The 23219-nt window shown below is 40.1% G+C and overlaps 1 protein-coding gene across 3 annotated transcripts in view; it reads right to left on the bottom strand.

Moving 5' to 3' along the window:
• Positions 1 to 23219, bottom strand: part of LOC306821529 (talin-2) — an 86112-nt gene that overhangs the window by 44078 nt on the left and 18815 nt on the right. For all 3 annotated transcript variants that reach the window (XM_079340019.1, XM_079340021.1, XM_079340020.1), the window contains exons 2-8: positions 19304 to 19351; positions 3491 to 3662; positions 2954 to 3051; positions 1535 to 1664; positions 1191 to 1343; positions 339 to 481; positions 65 to 192 (exon numbers count right to left, since the gene is read on the bottom strand). In XM_079340019.1, coding sequence (XP_079196145.1) covers positions 65 to 192; positions 339 to 481; positions 1191 to 1343; positions 1535 to 1664; positions 2954 to 3051; positions 3491 to 3626 — 788 coding nt within the window. In that variant the 5' untranslated portion in view covers positions 3627 to 3662; positions 19304 to 19351. The remainder of the gene's footprint in view (positions 1 to 64; positions 193 to 338; positions 482 to 1190; positions 1344 to 1534; positions 1665 to 2953; positions 3052 to 3490; positions 3663 to 19303; positions 19352 to 23219) is intronic.

Here is a 23219-nt window from a genome sequence, read left to right as displayed (position 1 = left end):
GCAGAGAGGGTTTTATAGTAAGACTGTGAGTTTCTAACATGTTCTTTCATCCTTAATTCCTTACTCTAAGAATCCAGGTTTGTGTTTATGCTCGATGTGAGGTCCAAACTGGATCTGGGCCTGAATGCCTCCAAACTCACAGGCCTTGTCAAACGATACCGGGTGCGAGCCGTTGAGGATGTCGTCCCGAGCCTGAAAGACAAACAAAATCTTTACTAATCAGGGTGATAGGAAGTTAACTTTTATGTAAAAGTTAGCATTTTGATGGCTTTGCTTTAGACATGTTATACGCTACATTCTCGTCTGTTGGTCAAAATATGAAGAAATGATCATCAGACCTGGACAAAAAGCAGGTTCAGTTGGACCGGGTCTCTGGAGTCCACGTTCTGATCCGAGTAGAAGAACTTCCGTCTGAGCAGCAGGGTCTCGTTCTCGTCCACCCCCTGCTCTCTGAACGTTCTGCTGTGGTCCAGCCAGTTCACTAATCAAACACGAAAAACATATTACACACAAGCAAAATCTGTGCGGTGGGGAGGAGAAGATTCAGAACAGAGATGTGGATAATTGTCAATGTGTTCGTCTTGTGGGGGCGGCAGCAGCTCAGTCCGTGGTTCAAGTCCCGATGCGGACCAAAATACCGGATTTAGTCTGGTAGCTGGAGAGATTCCAGACCACTTCTCGAGCACTGCCGAGGTTCCCTTGAGCAAGGCGCCCAACCCCCCACCAGCTCAATGGGCGCTCTCAGTGGGGGGGCAACCGCCGCACTCTGAAATCTCGCCATTAATACATGTCCACAGGTCCTGCTTGTGCGTGTGTGATCCAGGCCTGTGTGTGTGAGAAGCATGTTTCTACAATAACAGAGTGCGAACCACAATCTCCTTCTAAGGGGGATTAATAAAGTAGATAAAATTAAAATAAAATCAGTGTTTTTTTTTCACTATTTGTTGTTTTTTGTTAGTTTTTACTGTGCTTGTAATCTCAATGGAATTGGAGATGAGGGACACCTCAGTTGAGAATAAAGAAAGGTTTGAATTAAAATGAGCTTATGACCTGTGTGGTTTGAAGCATTACCTAAGACTGTCGACTTAGACTTCATGACTTGGTTTGCACAGCAGTACGTGAAAAGGAGTACAGCGTGAAAGGGTTGCCCGTCTATGACATCAGATCAAACAAGGTTCAGCCAAACTCACGATCGTCATCCGTGTGTAGTTTAGCTTTCAGCTTCTCCATCTTTCGCTCGTCTCGCAGCAGCGTCCTGTCCTTCTTCAGCGTCCCCATCCCATCATCCTTCTTCTCCTCCACCAACTCCTGGATCAGAGAGTACTCCTCGTAGTTTGTGATGCCTGCAAACAAAAAGGTGCAATTAAAAATGAGGTTTTGCACAGTGGAGAATGTAAAAATCTCAGATCGACAAGTTGTCGACACTTTGTGATGCTGAAAGTGAAAGCGTGTTTTCAAATATCTTATACCAACTAAGATCTAATAAACGATCTGACAAACAAAGACAGCTGGAATGCTAAAAGAAGCTCTGTACCTATTCTGCTGCATATAGTCACAAGCAGCTCGCCCACTGTTTTTGAGTCGTCCACCATGATGGTTTTAACTGCACCGTCCAACATTTTGATCTTCTGAGGCCTCTGCTTCTTCTTGTATTCAAGGATGTCCTGCAAAGAGACAAAGGTAGAGAGAAGAGAGATCAGGGGACAATAAAGGACGAGAGAGGAATGCAGGAGCTGAACGTATGAGAGGAGAAGACAGAGAGCTGTAAAGGGGGGGGGGGAGACGAGAACCCGCTGTGAAAATGATCAAATGCATCCAGGTTTGCATGGAGAGCGGAGAGAATAAAAGCCAGAAAACCTTGTTTAACGGCTGCCTATCACGGCCCGCTTCTCCTTTCCAATCACAACAATGAGCAGAGATTTGGTGCAGAATAATTGGTCACAGTCATGCCTTCCACCTGGGTTGCCTTTGGTGGATTTGAGGAGGAGAAAGCATTTAGAGCTGCCGATGTACAGAGAGCGGAGCGCTACATGACAAAAACCAGTCAGTGGGGCGTTTGGCAGAGAGGATCAGAGATTGGCAAAGGATCTACAGCTGGGCGGAGGAATCTTCTTTTAAGTCACATTTAAAAGCTTTCTTTGACATTTTTCTTGACATGTAATAGTATTCTGTGCATTCACTTTCTCACTCTACTTCACTGTTTTGTATATCCCATGTACCATTAGTTTAGTTTAATTTATAAGTTTATTATTTCGTGGACAATTTCCTTTTACATTAAAAGGAGCAGCTTTAGCCTTTGTGGCTAATTTCCGGCTGTAGTCCCCGGCCAGGCAACGTGAAGTACATAATCAAAGATGAAAATACAATAAATGACATTACATTTGTGATGCAAAAAGGGAGACATATAACGTGTCACACACAATTGGTGCAAGCAACAATTTGAACAGAGATATCAAAGCAATGCATGCAACAAAGACAGAACAGAGGAAACATTTAAAATACATACAAGACATAACAATGACGCAGGCAGGCAGCAGAGATGGAGCGGCAGCAGCAACGACCGTGTCACATCGAACATACATATCACATCTGACAGAGATGAATGTGTGCAGTTATAGTTGTCAGTAAACATGTTTAAAGGTGGAGTATATCTGTTCATAAATTCCACTTTTGTATTGCTCAAACAGAAAATGATAGCTGACCGAATGTGCTTCTACTAAACGGAATAAAAGCATTTATTACATTGAAAAACCGTCATTACCTTTCATTTTACCTACTTTAGATTGTGTGTCCTCCATTATAACACACTTTGTTCATCGCCTGTTTAAAAGATCTCATATTAGGCTCTACTTTGGATCGAATTTAAGCATAAGCTAACCAAGACTCAATCCATGAGATCAGATTCAGTGTGTGCGCTTGTGTGCGCGCGTGTGTGTGAGAAACATATATTTACCCCATTGCGGAGCATGTAGTAATCAAGCGTCCTTCCAGACTCCAGCCAGATGCCTTTTCTTGGGTCTTCATCTGACAGAAACAGACCGTAGTCTGAAGCTGCAGCAGGGCGGATAAACATCAGCAATTATTTCTTGGTGATGCACAGACTAAAGTACAAAACATCAGCTCTGAAAGGGACACCAACCCAACAGATGTTGAAAGTCAGAGGCAGAAGGCTCGTGCTTTATTTGGTCCAGTTCACCTCTTATTGAGCACAAAGTTAACTCATTCACATTCAGAGCTGTGAGTGGGAGTTGTGATTATTCTGCTTTTAAAAAGAGTCACTCTGAATCACTTACTGAATGTACAACCATATGATTGATTTTTGAAGGAATTGTGGCCATGTAAAAGAAAGATCTTATTTGTTTACAAGAAGACAATTACAAGATGTGATCCCAGCATTATGTCCTGAAGACATTTCTCGTCCTGCCTTCTTGTCTTCAGTTTACAGCTCATCAACTGTCCCCCCTGTGGAATTGTTCTGCGTCATTCTCACCCTGTCCGGTCTGCGCCTCGGGGACCCTTTCTCTGATTATCCTGCAGGCGTCATAGACGGCCGTGGAGGGCTCAAACTGCATCGTCTTCACGACATTGCACTGCCGAACACAAATTTTTAGCGACAGCACCACCATCTTTGCAGGCGACGTGGGCGGGGTCTGCAGCTACACCTGTGCAAAAAAAAAAAAGGAAAGAGAGAGGGGGAGGGTTGAGTTTATTCCACAAGTTAAACACATGCTTGGTGATGAAACTCATTGATTGAGATAAATGAGCCAGATGTTTAAGTACAAGAATGACTGTTCCGTTATGAAAAAGGCTGCACACACTTCTCTTACAAACGGCGATTTCTTTTTCCATTCTACTGTACTAAAAGTTGCAATCCTCTAAGGCATCCTTGCAATGCTTGATAAAACAGGTAACTGGTTTTTGTTTTTCATTTTTTCCCACTAGACGTCGTCAAACCTGGAGCCATTTCTCTCCCTTCATGCTTCTGTGCCTTCTCGTCGTTATGCATGCTGCGCTTTCCCTCGCACTGTCATAAACGATGACATTTTCTTAAAGTGAAGAAAGTGCTAATTTGTGAACAGCGAGGCCATTGTCATGCTTCATGAGACAATAGAGCCGACAACGAATGTATCACTTTTTGGAAAAAAAAACAACATAAAAAAAACAAATAAAAAAAAAAACAGCCCATCTGGCCCCTGATGGAGACAAAAACAAGGCTGAGTATCCTGCAGACGGGGAACTGAGAGATCCACAGGAAACAGGAACAGACGAGGGATCTCTCAACACTCTTGTCATATTTGATGGAGGAAACAGGCCACTTAAAAAACTGTTTTTTTGGCAGTGACCAAAGAATCTACAAGGTTGAATCACAAATAATCATCTTGATGTGTACAATAGCTGCAAAATCCATCAAATCTCTTCCAACCACAGAACAATACACTTTACAAACACTGCCACCTCATTTGTTCACGGTGACGTCATGTCTACAGTTCTCAGAGTTTTAGCTCTTTGTCGAGCCGTCGGATCCGCGACCTGACAATTTTTTTCATTGTCATTGTTTTTTCAATCGCTGCCAGAAGGTTTTAAAAAAAAAAGCTCTACACCCTGGAGCGCCAATATAGCCTAGCGTTTATAATGCGCACCACATGTACAAAGGCTATAGTCCTCTGCACAAAGGCTGCGGGTTCGAATCCGACCTGAAGCATGTCATCCCCCACTCTCCCCTCCCATCATGTCCCGTCTCTCTTCAGCTATCCAAAGAGATCATCCAAACAGAAGAAATAAAAACGGTTTACACAAAGAGGCATTAAAAGAACTAAGAGAGAGACCTTTGTTTACCTCGGTGGTTTGTGTGACCAAAAAAAAAAAAAAAACAGAGCAAAAAGAGGCTGAAGGCAGCATGAAAGTAATCATAAAAAGTGAATAGGTGACCATATACATTCGATGGACTACACTCGTCTGCTGTGATTCACAAGAGATAAAATGTAGGAAGAAGAAGTGAGCTGTGACCTCCCAAACAGAGCATCTTCTGTGTGGGGCCAATGGAAACACAGCGCTCCTCTGTTGCCTTGGGGTAAAAGGCGAGAGGTCAACCCTGGCCATGGCTGAATTACATGCTGAGCCTCTGATCTGCTCGGGTCGCCCCTGACCCTGACTCAGACGCTTAGAATCTGGTTCCTATGTGAGATGTGTTCACATGCAAGAGTGAGGGTGTTTTTCTCTCCTGGATCCTGGCGCTTCACTGTCAGCCCGACGTTCGACAATATGGGGCGTACATTGTAATGGTAGAAAAGTCGAGCATTCACCTTCAAACTTTCAATGAACCACACTTATTTACGTATAACACGACGGCCTTTGAAAGGAGAATTTTGAGGACACTGTCAAGCTTTTTTTTTCTTCCAGAGAATATTGGAACACATTTCTTAATTACTGACTTAATTCATTGCTTAGCCTTTTAATCCATCTCATTGCTTTGGGCTCCGTCTCAAATCAGTCAAGCACTTCTGAAAACCTCCTGTTGATAGTGGTTGGACCAAAGCCAAAGACTTAAAATTGCTCACACACTCAGCGGCTGACTGCGCTTTAAGGACAAACACTATCTTGAAGCAGATGTCGGCCGTTGTTCTGATGAAACCATGCTGGTCAACTGAACCCTGTGAATGTAAATCTCTCTCTCTCAATGGGTGAATAAGAACAGACAAACTCTCAGTGATGCCCTTCAAAGACCAACGACAGAGGTGATTCATAGAACGAAAGCAACAAAGATGACTTTGTGGACACAGAGACATGACTGGGGTGGATTTGTTTGAAATACTACAAACTCTGTATCACCAATGTTAAAGAGTAATGGTTCAATTCCCTCCTTCCCTGTTCTGCTTTGATCAGGTTGTAAACTGGATGGCCTCAGTGGTACAGATGTTGCCGTTTTTTGCCTCAACAACCACCAGAAAAACCACAGAACAATCAGACATTTCCTTTCTGGACTGTAATCGCTGCAGCATCAGCCACTAACAGCCTGAAGAATGGTCTGACAAACAGCAGGAGAAGTAAAGAGATAAGGGGAAGTGATGAAGAACGAGGCAGATAAGCTAATAATCTGTTGAGCTGTTTATCAGTGGAACCATTGGCAGGCTCAGTGGGACTTGCTAGAACTATATAAAGAGAACATTTATTTATGTACAGTTTGTGTTACAAACACAGAAATCAATGTTCACAACTTCACATTAAGTCACGTCGCAACTTTTTTTATTAGGCTAATTTATCCACAATCAACGTCATTGGGTATGAGATGTTTTACCAGCAGCTTGATGACTTGTTTTTTTAAGCGTTGTGCTTCCATAGAAAAAGAGCACGATCCAAAGGTTGCACTTTTGTTAACACAGCTCTAATGTCCACAAAGACGGACAAGCTCTCAGTCCCTGCTCCTTTTGGCTTCTATCTTCTTTTTTTTTTTTTTTTATCTTTTGAGATAATAAGCAAAGGCTTACTGCACAGCTTTGTGTGAAATCCATTATCTGTATTCTGAGGAGACATTGCCTTCTTTTCTTGCTTTAAATGTTTGATAGCTTGCAAAAAAAAAAAAAGATGAATCGTAAAAAAAACACTCAAAGAATACTGAACTAAAGTATGATTTTAAAGATGAATGATGTTTTGGGCTTATGTGGAGAGAAGTTATATGAAAACTCTTTTATTGTTGATTTGGAAATATTCTCAAAATATTGAGACTCATGTGAGTTAACAGTTTATGTTTGAAAGGTCCCGCTAAATAATTTGGACCGTCAACTTCCCTTAGTAATTGAGTTAAAACTGACCCCATGATCCCATGATAGCGATACCACAGGCTTAAAGTCAAATCCATAATAATGTAGGTGAAACCAACAACATAATAAGCCCACACAGACTCTTTTTCAAATGTAGCACCTGAGTGCGAGTCCTCTGTGAAACTGAATTTCTTCCACTGCCAAACAAAACGTTTATAATCAGGAATGACTTGTTTCATACATTAAAGCAGCTGGAAACATGCTAATTAAAATCACCATGAATTTGAGCAGGGGACACGAGTAGAACAAACAAATCATCACGCTACAAGCTATTAAACATTTTCTCTTCTCTGGTTTGAAAAAGGATTTGCTGAGATCAAATGTGATACGTCAGTACAACCATCCGATTAGACTGAAAAAAAATGGTGAAAAAGTCTTTGGTGTAAATAAATGTCTGGGCTGTGTACATGTAGTCTCTGTGAAAGTTGTCAGAACATTAAGATAAGTGTTGCCATTTTGAGCCCCATGCTTCACAAATATTTCAATGTCTTATTATAGGGACACTCAAATCCTTAGAATTTGACAATGTTGAAAAGATGTATTTTGTATTTTAATAAAAATAAAAAAACCTCAATGGATTAAAGTAGTCTGCATTAACTAATCCCAGGCTTCACATTTGTAGCTGAAAAAAACCCCTCATTCAATTCAATTTAGACTGACAAGCTAGTTAAACTACGGATGTAGAAGTGGCGCAATTTTTTTTATTAACAGTGCAACAGAAAACAAAGTGCACCTAAATACTTGATCGAAGGCTGATGACACACCATTTGCTACTTCAGTTTCTATGTGAGCTCCATTTGCATCTTATATCCTTAAATCATCTGGATGCAGGCCATCTGTTTGCTTCAGTCCTCTTCCTGCCTTGCTGATGCCTCTGACTCTACTCCTCATGCAGCTGCTGTACCAGGGGACTGTTTGTCTCAAGCTTTATCCGTCAACTTAAACTCCCTGTCTCACGCATTGCCCCCTTCTGTTAATGCTACGCATCTCTTGTTTGCATTCATTAGTTAATAGAAAAACAATGCACAGTCAAGCATGGAATTAAAAGACCCACTGTCCCTAAACATTTAGGCTACGAACCATCAATGCATGGAGAAAACCAACACACAAGCAGAGAAGACACAAATCCATAATCACTAATATGCTGCACACTCCTACACTGTGATACACGAGGTATCCCTCCCTCCCCCGTGACTTTAAACCAAACTGCACCAGTTACACCTACACTGTTTTGATCTACTGCAGGCTCACATAACAAAGAATATTCAACAGCACCCCTTTACTGTGAGCTACATTTTTCACGTGGTTTACACCAACAGCAACAGAGGCTAAATCAGGGCTAATTAAACCATAGTGGACTGGTCTTTAGTTAACAGGATTACATTGCTTTGCTGGGTAAGCTGTCATATAATATGATACATGTCTGGGTTTTTATTTAGCTGTGGTGGAAAGCTGTGACATCTAGCAAAGTTATTCACAGTGTTAAGCTGCTCCTAAATGTTTCTCCTGTACCATCAATAGAAGCTCTCTGAGTGAGATCACTCGATAATGCCGAGGATTGCCATTAAACATCACATGGAGATTTATGGATTCTTCTCGACGTGTTTCAACTTTGGTGATGCTGTGACTCTGCAAACAAGGGAAATATAGACTTGGAATTTGTTACGTCTCCATGGTGCCTGGAGGTTGAATTCTAAAGACGTGAAACACCTGACCTTTTATGTACCGCCTTTTAAATCTATCCAATACTCTTTTTAAACAGGGACTGGAATTCTTGTCAGCGCCATAAAGAAATAGTTGGAAAGCAAACAGGCTGAACTACAACGGTGAACATGAATCATAATTTAGCAGCTTAACATCAACACCCCAACACTAGTATACTATTTATTGTAATATAATCAGCAGATCTACAACCTCCCAGGGCTACTAGCATGACTGAGGACTTGTTTGTTTGTCAAAATGTTATTTAAGATCTCTCTGACAAAGACAAACATCTTGATCAGAAATCACAGTCCCGGTTCAGTTTAGCATTTTTAAAGCCTGCCCTGAGTTTCACTGATCATGGAAAGAGTCAGCTGCAATTCAAGCAGTCAAGCCCTCGAGGTGCCTTTAGCTCCATATCGTATTAAAGACAAGAACAAACACCAAAGATGAAGTCTACTCGCTGTCAAAGACGTCTTGGAGCTGAGGCCACTGGGAAACTGATACTGTATTTGTACTTCTCTTTAACAACAGACTGGCCTGGAGCTAAAGTGAAGGCACCCTGGATGTTTCACTTCGGATGAGGTCAGAGTCACTGAAGAACAACTGCTCCTGAATCAAACCACAGAAACATGAATCCTGCAGTAAGCACACATCAGTCAATAGCGTTTTGTGCTCTCTTCATTCTAGAGCGGAACTGCAGGGAAATACTAAATACATTACTGTTACATTGGCACCTGCTGTAAACGTGTGCATATATATATAATAATAAGTATAAGGAAACGACTCATACATACTGAATGAGTTCCAGAGAGAAAATTAAATACAGTTTGAGGAATAAGTGGAAGGTCTGTTTAGAACACCAGATGTTCAGTTTTACATTTTACACTTTACTGATCCATTGGAGTGAAGAGTTTTTGACAGATCTTTTACACTCATTAAAAATGAATTGTTTCATAAATAAGCAGGCTGTGTACGATCGCCGTAGGTGCAGTCAGTGCTTCCTCTGTCTACATTAACTACAAGAATGGTCGCTTGTTATATAATGAGGTGAAGACAGAAGCCCAATTCTACTGCTGATGGGAAATGCAGCTCCAAGAGAACAAATGACAGATGTCAAATAGTGTTCACGAGCTATTGGTAAAGTTTGGGTTCAGCATTTTGGTGTTTGGGTCAGCGACTCACAGACATAGGCTTTGACACAATAAACAGAGACATCAAAGCAGAGGAGGATGCTAAGAGTGAGAAGAAATCAGGAGGCATGTTGTGGCTGTGCACACAGAATTGGATTTCATTTGGAGGAAAACTGGCAGCTTAAAAGTCAGACAAAGGCTTGTGAGATAAAGGGAGAATGAGAGCAAGCACTGGAACATGTAGCTATTGTTCAATAGATCAATGAGGCAGAGCTGTGCCTGCAGGGAATGCCCAGACCTTATTACAGTAACATGGCCTCTAATCCAATAATAGAACAGCACACAAGTTAAACAGGCCAACCCCTGTGTAGTTCTGGACCAGAGAACATATTCAATATTTGGCCAGAGCATGTTGCCTAATTCCACCACCAGAGCCAAACGGGGCTAACTCGGGCAAGGGAATATAAAATGAGTCAATGTGTTTACATAGTTTGATTAACCATTGATTTGCAAGAGAGATGAGTTGTCCTTTAAGATGAAGTTAAACTCTAAAGGGAGACATTTTTAGCTTTTTTAATTTCTTAATGGATCCCAATGGTTTTGCATTTTAGATCGGGACACACACACACACGCACACGCACACGCACACACACACACACACACACACACACACACACACACACACACACACACACACACACACACACACACACACACACACACACACACTAGGCGTCTCCTGCAGCCTAACTTATAGTCCATCAAATGAACATTGCTAACATCGGTTAGCAGACTGTCTGATAGTTCTCAGCTGCAGCTACTTAAACAGCATGTAAACAGACCTTCTGATGGCAGTGGGTACAATGCTGTGGTCCTTTCTCTTTAACAGAATAAAACAACTGTTCACACATGTTAGCTCGAGCACAAGTTTATTTACTTTGTCTCTCGTACCCTGTGATGTAACAGCAGCTGCTGTGGATCCAACACAAACACTGACACGGCCCCTGCAGCTAAGTGGAAAGGAACACATTTGATCTTTCCCATAAAAACTTGAATTCCTTTTCACAATTAAAAACATGTATACAAATACGCTGACCTCTTTTTGATGAAATAACCATTTCAACTGGACACCAACTCAGCATCTTTTTGTCTCCATAGATGCTGAAGACTTGTCTTTTGTTGTTTGTATTGATTTAAAAAGAAAAGGCTGTTTGACCCTGCAATGGAAAAGGTAAAATAACAGAGCGATATGTCCTCATGTGATGACAGTGACTTTCACTCACACACCACACGTGACCTCCGGAGATGCACTGAGGATTGGAGTCATTTTAAAAGCTTTACAACTCGTAAAGTTGGAACTAGACACGTCTGCTGTGAAACGAGCGTTTTCTTTATTCCAAACTAACCTGCATGGTGCGGGGTCATTTGCATGTTATCAGTCATCTATTTTGTATGCACCACTGCTGAGTAATAATTAGAATAAGTAATGCACCACTTTGTCAGGCTTTATCTTCAGCAGATCTGGCTGTAAACAACTCACTAATAAAAAGTCATCCAAACGAGTGGGTTTTTAATGTAAGTTAAAGTAACAACAAGCCCAGCTGTGAAATGTGTGTCCTTCAAATACATTCATGTTGTTGTTCATACACACCATGTTTCCATTTAAGCCACCTTAACATCTGCTGTGGGCTAATGCTATAATTCTATGAAGTTAGCTGAACAGTGATCAAGCAGACCTGTCTGAAGTCAGAACTCGTATGAAAGGCTTGTCCACTGTCCTTACCATTAACTGATGTATGTGCATCACATTTTACTGAGCAGCACTGTAATGCAGTCTATTACTAGTAATAGCCTATTACAATAAGGAAAAGTGCAGTACAAGTGCACCTTTATATGTTCTAGTATAACTAAAACAACTCTGCATGTCTGACTGATTGTTGACTTTCAGCCTATAGTGAATTCATTTCAAACTGTTTTCGAGAACAAGTCGATTTTTTTCTTCGAAATAACCTCAGCTGCAAACAATCCACTTTTTTTTTTTTTTAATCACAGCTTTCGTCATCTCCATGCAAACACAGCGTAAACAAGTTATCTGAGACTCACTCTGCCTACTCATCAGGCCGAAATGGAGCTGAACTAAAGCACACAGTCTTAGTCACAAACGAGCGAGTCGGCACAGTTCACAGTGAGATCATCATCAACCAGTCCAGCACGCTGAATGGAGCTGCAGTGGTGGGGGTTAAAAGAGTACACTTGTGACTGTAGAGTCTGTGGGAAGTGCAGGGTGAGGAGCAGGGTAAATATCACTCTGCTTTAGCTGAGTGCATCTGAGTCAAACAGTGACAGCCTGCTGCAGCTCCGAGCTCAAGGTGGAGCTTTAAGATTACACAGGCTCAAGTGAACTTTCATCTACTCTTTCTCATAAATAGTTTGTTACTGGTGTAATTTGAGCCACATGGGTGGAATACTAGAAGTTTCCCCATTGGAGGCAGAATCGTGTCCACAATTCACCTGTTGTGTATTTCAAGTGTCTGATGATTTCATACATGTTCTTCTTTAAGTATTTTGTCTGCCGTCAGATATGCTTCCCAGGGGGATAAAAATACTAAATGCCTAAATATATCAATACTTTATTACAATAAGTTTTGCATAGAATTAAAAAAAAAATAAACATGTGCACAAAAGCAACACAACCTTCCTCATACAAACTTGTTGTTGAAAACGAAGCTGCATTTGAGAAACAGAACCTGTGAGCATAATTATCAACCTGAATGGTGGTGGGATCAGGTGACGGACTGCACAATAAATACTCCATGTGTCGCCTGTACGCATATTGGAATGCGTGCGTGTGCATGTGTGTGTGTGTGTGTGTGTGTGTGTGTGTGTGTGTTTCACTCACTCAGAGATAGAGCAAGAGAGAGAGCCTCAACTCGAGCTAGCCTGGCGAATGTTTTAGGCAGGCAGGTGTTGCATCTCTGTAGGCAGCAGCACAGACACAGGGGTCATGTTTCACGCAGAGGAGAGGAGAGCCAAACACCCAACAATCCCAGAACATAAACACACCAACCTTGTTGGTTATGCCTCATGCAACAGAACCAACAAAATTAATCTCACAAACTGGGGTCCAAGAGAACAACAGTTGCTTTTTCTGAGCCTTGTTTCTGCTTTTTTTTTTTGTTTTTCCTGAGGGTTCCCAGATCGACCTGAGATCAATTCAGAATTTTGACCAGAAGAGTATCAATTTGAAATTTGATTCCAATTAGACTAGGATTAATTAGACATTAATGCATGTTTAAGAGGTTGACATTAAGGAGGCAGTGAAATGACCTCAGACTGTCTTTAGAGCACACGTTGTCAGGCAAACAATAAAAGACAGTCGCAGGAATAACTTGTGAGTTTTTATACAAATAATTTTCCAGACAGCCTTAATTAACACAATCCCCTTCATGCAGCCTCCGGGATAATCGTGCCCCCTCTATACAAAGACACCGCAATCGTATCACCTAGATATGCTCTGCTACAAATGTCCACAGGTTCTACTTAGTGACACATGCTTTCCAAGTTCAAATCATGTTTGTCATATCTGCAGGAAAGGCCCATGTTAAGAGTCTGCTTAGACATCTTTAGGAGTCCAGTTTTACAAATGAATTCCCGGTTTAATAGTGTGATGTTGCTCATACACTGTCTTTAATAGATCAGTGTTGATCATGTTTGCAGTGGAATCACTTCTTCTCTGCTATTAAAGTAACATCTCGTGCTGTTTTAAATCTGTGACAAGTCAGTCTTAATAAAATAAAAAAAATTAAGATTTTGTTTTTGGCCTTTTCGCCTTTATTACAGAGATAGGAAGGTGGATAGAGGTGGAAATCAGGGAGAGACATGCGGGAAAGGAGCCACAGGCCGAACGCGAACCCGGTCTGCCTGCGCGAGGACCACAGCCTCGCTACATGGGACACGCGCGCGCCCCAATTCAATTCTTTTTTAAGCTGGAAAATGCTTCAACAGCAACTTTTCACAGCACAATCGACTACCGAATAACAGTAATGTGTCGGGGATAGGGATGTAACGATTCGCTCAGCTCATGACACGATTCTCTCACGATTCATTTTAAGAGAATCTGGAGGTGATTGGAGCTTCTCATTGTGCTGCTGATTAAATGCTGCATCATGTTGGTTGTGCCGTTTGTGAAGTTCTCCGTCTGGTTGTAATATTTGCACACGGTTTCTGTTTTTCATTTTCTATCTTGTGAAGCCAAAATGCTTCCACTGCCATGACCGCGGCTGATTTTTACGGCTGCTTATTACAATCAACCTCTTCTGCTATACAGCTGCTGACGCTTCACGATACTACTGTGATTCATTTTTCAGAGAACTGATTCAAATCCTGACACCTTTGAATTGATTTTTTTTTTTTTACTGCCTCGTGAATAATCTTTACATGCCTAGTCGAGGAGAAATCCAGATCTTGATCACTATGCAGATATTCAACCAGAGGAGGAACAAAAATCAATTTATGTTAAAATTATCTTTTGAGATTTTAAATAGATAACTTTGAAAAAAAATATATATATTTGTTTGGGGCTAATCAGTCACTCTGGTAAGTAATAAGTGTTATGGCTAGCAAATTCAAATGGAGCTGCAAGAAATCAGTCAGTCTCACAGATGACTGGAGTAGATCCTGAAGTATGTACTAATTCAAAAACAGACTTTGAATCATGAATCCAGAATGCTTTTGAATCGAAATTAGATTCTCAATCAAATCGTGACCTCAGGAATTGAAATTGAATCGAGAGACACCTAAAGACGTCCTACAGCTCTGTCTCTCAAACATGCTCCTCTGCTGTTCAAATCACTTCGGTCACATCTGAGACGCAAAGGTTGCCAAAAGCAGACATAGACCACTAATGACACTTACATCTTACACATGTTTATGACTCACTGCACTTTATGTTACTGCTTCCCAGAAATGAAGGCTCTTACAGGAAGAGGTGAACTAATATCTAGAGGTATGTGCATGATGCATGATTGTGCCTCAACTTACAAAAAATCCATAATAATAAAAAACTAAATTCTTCTGCAGAGTGCTACAGGCTTTTGTTGTAAATAGTGTAATGGAAATCATTTCATTCCTGAAGGACTTTTGACACTTTTTACAATATTACAGATTTGAAGCTCACCTACAAATACACATCCTGATAAATAAAACCCTCAATGACTACAAACATACGAAGGTAGAAGTCATTAGAATAGCACTACACATTTTGGAGGGCACTTACTCTGTTATTATTATTAAATGTTCTTCTCATCAAATCTTCTTTAAACTTATATGCTATGTATTTTAAATCCTGAGCTACTTTTAAGATATCCAATGTTAAATTCACTTTTTAACACGAGTTGTTCTTGTAATCAAATAAACAGCAGAATAAAAGAAATAAACCTAAACCTCTGATAATGTGATGGAGCATAATAAAAAGAGAAAGAAAATAATATATTCAATGTTTTTCCAAAAAAGAAAACTAAATGTTGTTCCAGCACATTAAGTTGGTTAATGTGTAGAAAAACACACAAAGTGGATATTTGCAGTACAATGGACATCTATTCAGTTACTAGACTCTTCACCACTTCAGCTACAGTAACGACACTGTATTTAACTGCTAAAATGTGTCTACCTAATGATCCAACAGCTGCACCAGCAAAAGCCTATGTTTTGCTCTCATCATGCCCATATAGTAAAGTTATCGTTTCGGGATTTGTGATGCAACAGTGTGTTATCATATTGTATAACCTGAGTTCATGCAATAAATGTCCTTTAGAATAACATGAACGCTTTCTAGTGCGTTCAAATCTTTAATCAATTTAGAGGAAAGAAAAGTACATGTCAGAAGCACCCTGTCTGTTAGGTTATCTTAAAGTGATGAGAATCAACAAAACCTTCCTGTGTGTGAAGGTCAACATCATATCTGTGCTTTGGTGGATTTAAAACACCTTTTATCTGGATTGGCTTCCTGGTGATGTTTTCTGGTTAGTTAAAAAATAACTTTTTTTTTTTTTTAGAAAAGATTAATGAGATGCTAATATGAATAAATCTATAATTTATCAAAACATACAGGTGAATTGAAGTTGCTATTAAATTTGATGTGGGTGAGGATCAGTCAGAACGTTTTTAGTCTGTGGTTTGACTCTGTGAAAATACTGTGGTTTGTTGAGACCACATTTCAAGGCCAAGGATTTAAGCTGTTTAATATCATTATTGGTTAATAAATATACATGTACACATAAAAAACAGCATCAAAGACGTTCACTCACTAAATCACCAAAAATATCAGAGCCTGTTTCAAATCAAATGATCAGAAGGGCCAATGGGTCTGTGACGTGTCACGTGGCACCGACGAGGTTATACAACGCTCTCAATGAAACAGCGAGTCTACTGGGAAAGACCAGTGACTCACTGTGACATTGGCAGCCAGCAGCTGGCCTCAGTCACCCCTCAAAGAAGCACGGTCACCGCTTACCAGGAAGGTGTCTGTTTAGGTGTAAAGCATGCAGTGATAGTGAGGCTGAAACAGAAGGATGTGGTCAGGAGGAGCCAGTCATTTTCCAAGCATAGAGCAGTCCTCATAAGAAGAAGGAATGGCAGGTTGACAAAATGAATGATTAGTCACATCGCTGCCCTGAGGCTAGAAGATTTAAATATGCAGCACAAAAAAAAAAAATGTTTTCCTGGTGAAACAGACAAAATCTGTTCAGAATGAATCATGACAACCCCCTGTGCTCAAACTGATATTTTACTTTACCATATCATTACCCTGAGACACACTCATTTCCAAAAAGCTTAAAGGCAATTTTAAGGTTTTTACTGCTCAATTGTTTTTACATAGTGGTACAATGGTTAATGGCATCCTAGTTATACCAATAAAAAAAGGGTTATTTTAAGTTTAACATCACTTTCTTTTTCCCCTGCACATCACAGAAGAGTGATAGACAGTCGGCACATAGAGCTGAGTAGAGCCAGTTGGCATCGCATGTGATCAACAGAAATGTATTAAAAGCAGCTAACGGTGCAGTTAAATGATGCTGCCTTGTTGACTCAATAATTTCCCCACATCTGTCCATATCCAGATGTTAATCTGTGTTTGAAGTCATCATATTAGATAATGTCTGTGTCAATCTGAACAACATTCTGGATATTCAAAAAGAAAATTCTACTTTGGAGCAAACAATGCTGATATATCTTAAAATGATGAAAATCTCCTTCAACAGTCAATCCAAAGAACATGTTAAATAAAGAGTGCAATGACTGGTAACACGGATGTTACGCCTGCAGCCCTCAGGATTGACTCTGCAGTAATCCTGCACCCAGATTCACACTCTGGCATGTTGGCTGAAGTCCAGAGGAACACGCTCAGTATAGCGGTCTAAACATGAGACTACACTGCGGCTGTGAATCAACCTCGAAGAGACATCGTCAGCACAGACATTTTGTCTTTAGGAAAGAAAGAAAAAAAAACACATAGCCAAGCTGTTGCCGTGCTCTTAAAAGGGTCTACATTCAAGCTGGCAAGAAAACGGCTGACTCGAAACCACCATCAAAAAAAAAAAAAAAATCCACTGAGAACAAACTGAGCCATGTGGAAAAGTCAGGATGTTTAAACCTACATGCATAGTACTTACAGCAGTATCACAAAAAACAATCAAGAGCCAAATCCAATTAAATGGGTTTTTTCGTCTTGGCTGAGGAATTAAACCCAAAAATATGCCAGTAACAGTAACAAACGGATTATTGTACTTGATGTGTTTCCAGCTGCCCAATCATAGTACAAGTCTTTCTCATTTTGAAATGTCAGGTAATATTATAAGGATGTGTGATTAAAACATAAATCCTAAAAAGGCAGATTTTCATGTGATTTCTTCCTTCACAGATGAAGCAGCCACTGAATACAAGAAAGATGCCAAGATTTCTAGGACTGACAAAAAGTTTGAAATATAAAAATAAGTTAAATACTGTGCAGTAAATACTCTTATCCTGAATTACCTGCAGACTTTGGTTCAAAAACTGATTCATCAGCTGAGCCCATGTTTGGCTTTCCAGCTGTTAGGTCTCTTTTAACTTTACATAATAGTCTTGTAGTTCAAAAGAAACCTCATGAATCTTGCTTTGTTAACTTTCTAGGAACTTCAACTGTATTATTTTTTTGAACACATTGTCCTGCGAGCAAAGCATCCTTTTAAAAATGTACTGTAAAAATTGATTTTAAAAAAGGGGAAAGCTGAACTGAAATGCAGAATCACACTCAAACCTCTATAAATAAACAGTGTGGTTGGTTTCAAATATGGTACACTGATTTGCTGTATCCCTGTCTTTTTAGAACACTTGCAGGAGGCTAAGCCATGAAAGCAAATAGAAAGGGGAGCATTTTCGAACAGAAAATACAGAATAACCATTGACACTTAAAGCGTGTGCTTCACATTTCAGCCTGCAGTTTTGTATTTTGTATTTTTTTTTTAGAAGCAATTCCTTCTTGAAGTATAGCATGGTACAAGGCCAATTCACATAAAAGGTCACTCATCATTGGGGAACTGCACCCTCATTGGCTGAGAGGAGCATGGTTACAGTGAGAGGCTGGTCACCAGATGCTGCCAGTGACTGTCATTGAGTCAGCTTGATGATGCACATTATAATGTGATGTCTTCGAGAGACTCACATGTGCAGGCACAAACACACTCAACATATGAAGACGTCCATCGCCTTGCATACATCGCGTGCACACAGAAGATCACATGGTAATCAATTCAGTGCACGTGCAATGTGTCAGTCAAACATTTATGTCTGGCCTCCAAACAGTCCCACACAAACACAGCCGGAGCTTTGCTGGGAGGAAAACAGACAGAGAGGAATGAGATTAATGCCAATGCTTCCACTGTGTGTGTGTGTGTGTGTGTGTGTGTGTGTGTGTGTGTGTGTGTGTGTGTGTGTGTGTGTGTGTGTGTGTGTGTGATTTTAAAGTGCAGAGAATGAATCATAAGGCTAAAAGAGGTAACAGACGACATTCAAATATAAGTGCAAGGAAAATACAAAAGAAATTGCAGTTGGTATTGTTTCTTCTAAGAGTGACAAAGAAGATAAAAAACAGAATCATATAGAAAATACTGATTGTCTTTTTAACGTTTTACAGGCATCATGACCCTGGTGTGTTACTATACATTAATAAAAGTATGTTACTAGTTCTAAAATGTTGGACTATCTAAAATGTGTTTGATCAAGTGTGTGTGAACTTCTTAAAGGTGGAACATAGCAACAGAGGTGTTTGGGAGTGAGACTTCATTGGCTTTAGGTCTGTCAACACAACCTACATCACATTCAGAGGGAAGTGTTTCCAGCATAATTCTTTCAATTTGTGATTCACATTTTCATTTAATGAAATAAAAAAAGCCCAAAATCGTACCTTTCCATCCCACTTTCTCGCGTGTGTTGTGCACCACCATAATGTGTGAAGCGCTAATAACACATACTGTACGTCTATAAAATGTGGCAGTGTGTAAACGGCCAAAAGACATTCTCCAGTCTAATCACACTACACAATAAAACAAAACAAATGTTTAAAGGGCCATTGTGTCACTTCCTGCTCTTGTGTCTATGATATAAATGTCTTACCTGATTTCTGAAGAAAACGCAGCCTTGGATGTCTGCTGATCCTCACAGCTGAAACGACAAATGGTGGACATGTATGAGAAAGATTTAGAGAGTATGTGTGAGATATAAAAGTCAAGCTACTTCAGCTAAATACAACTTAGAGGTAATACTTTTCCATTTTCTGCTGTACAAAGAGCTCCAACACCCAATACCCAACAAGATATTTTTCCATAAAATAAACCACGTGTGAGGACAGGAGGTTAAGCTCAACTCAGGGAAAACTAAATAAATATATGAGAATTAATGAAAGAATAATGAAACAATTAAAGCTGCCATATAACAGGCATCAAACACAGCAACACGTGGTTTCCAATGCACCAACACTGCCTGAAAGTATTGGAATATTAATTGACTGAATCTTTTAGTATTATGAATTATTGTTCCAAGTAAAAATCTACATTACAGGTATTTTTCCAATATCAATTTGAGAGGCTTTTAACTGTGACAATAGTGGAATTGAAATCCGGCATCCTACTTTGTTGGGGCCCAGGGTTAATATTTACTCAGACATTTTGTGAGCAGAGATTTGTACAGCCTTGTTATCAGAGTCGCTCTGGGCTGTTGTTGTCGGGGCTTCTTTTTTTTTTTCGTTTGAATATAGCAAACTCCAACCTTAAGCTCATTGTGACCTTTTACACTCCAGGTATAAGAGCTTTCAATAAAACACCACTGTGTACTACAATACTTAAAGAAAGCCTGAGCCGAAACAATTTAACAATCTCAGAGTAACACGAGTTAAAAAAAAAAAGAAAGACACCAGCATTTCTATTCAATGATATGCAAGCGACAGCTCCACCAGGGACAGATAAGAGCAGAGCCTTCAGGGGTAAACGAATGGTCACTCTGTGGATATTTTGCAACACACCATGAAACTGCTGCTTTTGAATCTTGTTAACAGAAACAGCTGCCTTTTCTACATACTGAATTTTAATATCAGTTCTCCATGACTATTGGAGGACATTGAAGACAACGTTGTTGCAGCCCTAAAACAGACAGTGAGGCTCAGCCTTGTTGCTCTATCCATGGACCATAGCTTTGTGGCACAGGTCAGGTGCTTTGAAAATGTTAATAACTCAAGAAAAAATCTGAACAAAAGTATTAATATTTATGACTGCTATTTTTTTTTTTTTTTTCATTTGAGGGAAGTCAGGTTATTTGCTGTCTATTTTCTTGGGTGGGGCAAAACTTGATTTGGGAGTTTTACAGTCCTTAATATTAATATAGACTTTGTAAAGGGAGATAAAGTGAGGAGTCTATTTTTATGTCGCAGAGGCTAACTTTGAGCGCTCACTGTTGTGGCTCATTTCACTAACAAGCTGCTAGCTACTCGTTTGTAAATGGGAGGTAATGAGCTAACTTGTTGTTGTATGGAAAGACTCACTTCTCTCATGTCTCCCTGAATCTCAGTCCGACACATTGCAAGCTTAGAAGCAGAAAAAGTCTGCACAAAAAAGTTCATTACAGAATTTTACCAAAAGCAGCTGCAGTTAGTTTAGTATTCATGGTAGGTCAGTCTAAGTTTCCAAATGTCAAGAATATTTCACACCGTAAGTGCTGCTGAGGGTTATTATACCTGACCAGTCAGCAGTTTACCTTCAGGCAAAGTTAATGACCTGAGCCGCAGACAGGCCAGAGACTGATGGTGGACGAGTGAGAGACACACTCACTGGGTTATTGGAGGGAAAAGCTTCACACCACAGGCTCTCACTGGTTACGTTTCCATAATGTCTACAATCTGATTGAATTCATTCTGATTGGGGATTCCGATTTCACTTTTTAAATGGACGCAGATTATGCCGTGCATGTTCATGCATTTGTATTAAATCAGAACAAAACCCTTCTGACATGCACAGACTGGCCCCACCTGTCTCATCTGCTGCGACATTTCAGCCTGTGTTTGTGAACAATCGAGCCTATGGAAGCACACTGACGGAGAAACATCAGAGTAACGGAGCTGCCCCCGGTCGAGCGCTCTGGAGCTGATGAGGGGTTCGGTGCATTGCTTAAGTGTGCTCAAGGGCACTCCGGTAGTGCTAAGGAAGTGGTCTGGTCTAGCACCTCTCCAACTCCCAGACCAATCTATATATTTGGTCCGCACCAGGACTTGAACTGGTTCCTAAATCCAAGTCCCTACGGAGTGAGCAAGCGCTGCCCTCATGATCTAAAGGCTTTCACCGTCTAAACATGATCGCATTGTTTATGTAATAGATTATTCAATAACACATTCTACTGGCATTAACGATAAACTGTAAACATACAATGAATGTGAAATAACATGCTGCCCCCTAAAATGAGGCGGTAGTAGTTCTTCTCAGTTCTGAGTTCACTTTGATTCTTCTAAAACTACTTTATCATTCGTCTCACTAGACGATAAAAATGTAGTTTTTTAGGCAGACATAGCAGAATCAGTCTTAACGCAAGACAACATTGATGTCAGATGAAAAAAACAGTTTACGAATCTTTTATGAATCTATTGATATCAGAGGTGTGACTATAGCTCGCTGGGAAAGATGCTATCGCTACAAAGTAGACTGTTTTTTTTTTAAAAATTTACCCCAATGTAATATTTGTAGAAAATAAGGTTGTATGAAAGAGAGGACTAAGATACATTTAAGCATAAAACATAAATATGATCCAAATTAGACTGGGAGAGAGGAGTCCTCATGGAGATCACCGATCAAGAATAGAAACTAAACTTTCAAATGACAGGGCAGCCATTGATGAAGTTCTGCGCTCTGATCATAGACTGTAAACATCAGGTCCTGATGGAGAGGTCTATGGAAACGCGTCACTTTACAGGAGCAGACATGTGCAGTCAGGAACATTTTACCCCAGTTAGGAAGACAGCCTGCACATGGATCCTGATCTGAACAACGATCCGCATAAACCGCCCCTCTCAAATAGGAATGACAATTCGTTTCAAATGAGCCTGATCAGATCAGTCCGTTCTGATTGACATGTTTACATGAAGCATTTTGATTCTGATCAGGCTTTTTATTTTTTGTGTCCATGCAAACGCAGATTTTGCACACTGCAGTCACACAAACAACAATGTGCTCAGAGTGATATTGCATTAGCAATGCAAACCTATGAGCAGGTAAAGTGACTTGTTCCCCCAAACCAAGCAGCTGTTTTCTGATGAGAGACAACTTTGGCCAGTAGCACTAACGCTTGTTGATGACATTTTACTGCTTCCTGTTTACGCATCAGGCAGCCTCAGAGCATATCACCACAATAACCTGTGCATTAAACACGGGACATTAGCAGGCAGAGGAAAACGTTTCGTTTTGGGGGGATAAGCTGATTTAAAGGGTGACTACTTTTTCAAAATCCACAGATGAGGAAAACATTTATATAATCATTTTCATGAGTGTTGTTCAACCAAAGAACAATGAATAAGGGATAAAAGTTCTTCTGCTAATTTTTTCTGCTTAATGTGCTGATATATTTCTAATTTGATTGTCTTATTGTAAATTAGTTTCTTAACTGTTATTTTTATTTGCTGTAAATAAATAAAATAAAATGAAATTCATTTTTACAATTGACTTTTCTGGTCATTATCTAAATATGACATTTTTCTTCCAGCTCTGTGAATTAAAATAAATTCAAAGCCACAACTCCTGAAGAGTACACTTTACCAAAGCATAGTGGTATATTATAAATCAGCGTTTTATTAATCCAACAATCACTGAACTGAACTGGCACAGGAATGAGTCCTAAAACCCAGAAGCCAGTTAGCATTTTAGCACCATGGGTTCTAAACTCTAAAAGTCTATGAGGATTTTGAATGAGTTTGTGGTTAGACGCCTGACCTAAGTTCTGTGGGTTAACACAAGCTTAATAGATGTTGATGTTTTGTTAGAAGAGATAAACGACG

Source organism: Symphodus melops (genome assembly GCF_947650265.1).
Source record: "Symphodus melops genome assembly, chromosome: 3".
Taxonomy (NCBI): domain Eukaryota; kingdom Metazoa; phylum Chordata; class Actinopteri; order Labriformes; family Labridae; genus Symphodus; species Symphodus melops.
This window is presented reverse-complemented; position numbering and strand designations above follow the sequence as displayed.